We start from the raw sequence: 3,065 nt of genomic DNA on the forward strand, positions 1-3,065 counted from the left end.
AACAAGTTCCAATGTTGGGAAAAAATCAAAACCTTTGTGGACACCAGAAGTCAAGCTAGCTGTAAAATACCGACGAAAAATGCTCAGGAAAATGAAAAAACTTCCAGACAACCATCCAAATAAAATCGACGCTTTAAAATTGTTCCAACTGGCTCGGAACAATTCCAGGAGAGTTATAAAAAAATGCAAACAAGAATCGTGGGAAAAATTCGTTCGCTCTTTCAACCCCGAAACACCAATGAACATCATCTGGCGAAATTTGAACCGCCTATCAGGAGACCGAGATCATTCAACTCCAACGCTTCATATTAACAATGAAATAATTGAAAACCCAAAAGTGATTGCCGACACGATTGCCGATTATCTTGAACAAATTTACGTACCAGCAGATCTTGGAGAAACAAATTCCATTCAAGCAATATCAAATATCGATGGACAATATAACCAGGAAATCACCATGAACGAATTACTTTGGGCCATCGACCATGGAAAAGGTACATCTGTAGGACCAGATCTTCTTGGTTATCCGATGCGGAAACATCTCCCCTTTAGCACAAAAGTCATTTTTCTGAAACTTCTCAACCAAATCTGGGAATCGGGAATCATCCCCGAGGAATGGAAAGAGGGTATAGTTATCCCTTTACCCAAACCAGGTAAGGATCCCAAGGTGTTAGGAAACCAACGTCCAATAACACTGATCAGCTGTGCGGGGAAAACCATGGAGAGGATTATAAATCGACGATTGATCGAAGCAATCGAATTAAACCATTTGCTAGACTCACGGCAGTACGCTTTTAGACAGGGCAGAGGATTGGATCTATAGCTGGCCGACATTGAAGCATACATTGACAGAGCTTTCACCAGGAAACAACACAGTGATTTAGTGATTTTAGACATAAACAAAGCATACGATAAAATATCGAACAAGGCAATCCTTAAGCAACTGGAACAGTGGGAATTCACAGGACGTCTACTGAATTACGTTCGCGACTTTCTTAAGGGTAGATCTTTTCGGGTGGCTGTTGAAGGAATACTCTCAGAGAAAAAACAACAATTGAATGGGGTACCGCAAGGCTCTATATTAGCGGTCACTCTTTTCTTTATTGGAATGAATGGAATTTTCAACAAACTACCAAAAGCGACCAAAATTGTTGTATACGCGGATGACATCGTTCTATTAATATCCGGAAAAAATATTAAAGCCGTTAGAAAAGTGCTACGGAAAACACTAAAACAAATATCGCGATGGGCAACTGGAACGGGTCTTTCGATTGCAGCAGATAAATCGAAACATATCCATCTATGTAGGAAAAGAAAACATCCAGCTCTTCGTGAAAGCTGTCTCAATGGAAAAATTATACCAACCGTGAGTAGTGCTTGTATCCTAGGCATTACAATCAACAATCGCTTCAATTTCGTTCAACATGCTAAAGAAATCAAAAATAAATGTATGAACCGTGTTAACTTGCTTCGAATTATAGGACATCGGATCCCCGGTGGTACAAGAAAAATCCTTCTGCACATCGCCAAAGCGATGATTCTCCCAAAAATGTTTCACGGTTGGGGACTGGTCAGCAGAGGCGGGAATCCTGTTAGAAAGCAGATGGAGCCGATTTACAACAATATTTTGCGCATTACCTCGGGAGCGTTTCGAACCAGCCCAATACGGGCTCTTTGTGCTGAGTCAGGGATGCTACCCTTTGAACTATTAGCATGCGAAAAACTGGTTGCTCGCTGGAAGTCCTCGAAAATAGAAGAAAAGAAAGATCTTGCTAATTTTCAAGACATTTGGCCCATCTCCCTGAGAGCACAAAAGACGTTTGAAGGTTTGGTTCAAGAAAGATTGCCATCGGTAGAAACTTTTCCGTTACCCTTGAGGAAAAGCTGGAACTCACCAAGTGCATCCATAGATTTAAGCGTTAAATCTCAGTTCAAAGTAGGAGAACCAACTAGCAAGGCGAAAGCATTTTTCAACGATCTCGTACACCAGAAATACAAAAATTACAAGAAGATGTTCACCGATGGCTCTGTAGACGAAAATGGCAATGTGGGCATTGGATTATCTACCGAAAGCATCAATAAATGCGCCCGATTACCTACATGTTGTTCTATATTTTCTGCAGAAGCAAAGGCAATATGCACAGCGCTGGAGATGTTCGATACCGAAGACAACACCATAATCTTCACTGATTCTGCAAGTTGCATCTCGGCAATATCATCAAACGTAACGAAACATCCCTGGATCAGGAGAGCTCAGATCGAGATGGAGAAAAAGAAAGTGGTTTTTTGTTGGATCCCCGGACACACAGGAATTACCGGTAACGAGGAAGCAGATACATTGGCAAACAGAGGAAGAAATTCAGATACTTCACGAAAAAATAGCGGCTACCGACAGAATCTCGCATTGCAAAAGAAGACTCGAAACGGCATGGGAAATGGAATGGCGAGGCGACAGACTCACTAAATTAAGAAAAATAAAACCATCTACAGCAGCCTGGGAGGACCAAAAAGAACGCAAAGAACAAGTGATCCTGACCCGTCTTCGTATCGGCCACACCAAACTCACGTACGAATGGCTTCTTAAACGGAAGGAGCAGGCATTATGTCAACACTGTGGAACTGCTTTATCCGTTCAACACATTCTAGTAGAATGCCAAGAATATGAACCTGTAAGAAAGAAGATAGGGTTAGAACAAAATTTATGTGAAATGTTAAGCTACGAAAAGGAAAGAGAAGAAAAAATCTTTGAATTTATAAAACAAGTAGGGTTAGAGGGAAATATATAACACTGTAACGAAATCGAGGCGAATGACCAACATATGGTTAAAACCTCGTTAATTTAATAAATAAATAAATAAATAAATAGGTCATTGGCTAGCAATGCCAGCTAATTGGCATAGCATTTATCACCTAACGTAAACGACGAAGAAAGAAGGCAGAGATGCTTCCACGTGATTGGTTCTTCCCCCAATCTCCCAAGTTCCCCACACTGAATGACACTATAAAAGGACATTTCGTGTTGAGAGAAGATCATTCCCTGGTCGACCGTCAAAGCGAACAGTTCG

The 3,065-nt window shown here is 41.0% G+C and overlaps 1 protein-coding gene across 1 annotated transcript; it reads left to right on the top strand.

Moving 5' to 3' along the window:
- The first annotated feature begins 730 nt into the window (after positions 1-730).
- LOC129716962 (uncharacterized) lies at positions 731-2,800 on the top strand. The gene is made up of 2 exons (XM_055666809.1): positions 731-1,366; positions 1,482-2,800. Exon 2 carries the CDS (start codon positions 1,535-1,537, stop codon positions 2,462-2,464), a length of 930 nt encoding a protein of 309 aa, XP_055522784.1. The 5' UTR covers positions 731-1,366; positions 1,482-1,534; the 3' UTR covers positions 2,465-2,800.
- The last annotated feature ends 265 nt before the right edge of the window (positions 2,801-3,065 follow it).

This window comes from Wyeomyia smithii, chromosome 1 (assembly GCF_029784165.1).
Source record: "Wyeomyia smithii strain HCP4-BCI-WySm-NY-G18 chromosome 1, ASM2978416v1, whole genome shotgun sequence".
NCBI lineage: Eukaryota > Metazoa > Arthropoda > Insecta > Diptera > Culicidae > Wyeomyia > Wyeomyia smithii.

Excerpts from the sequence above, each read along its gene's own strand:
- LOC129716962 (XM_055666809.1), top strand. The coding sequence starts at position 1,535 with ATGATTCTCCCAAAAATGTTTCACGGTTGGGGACTGGTCAGCAGAGGC.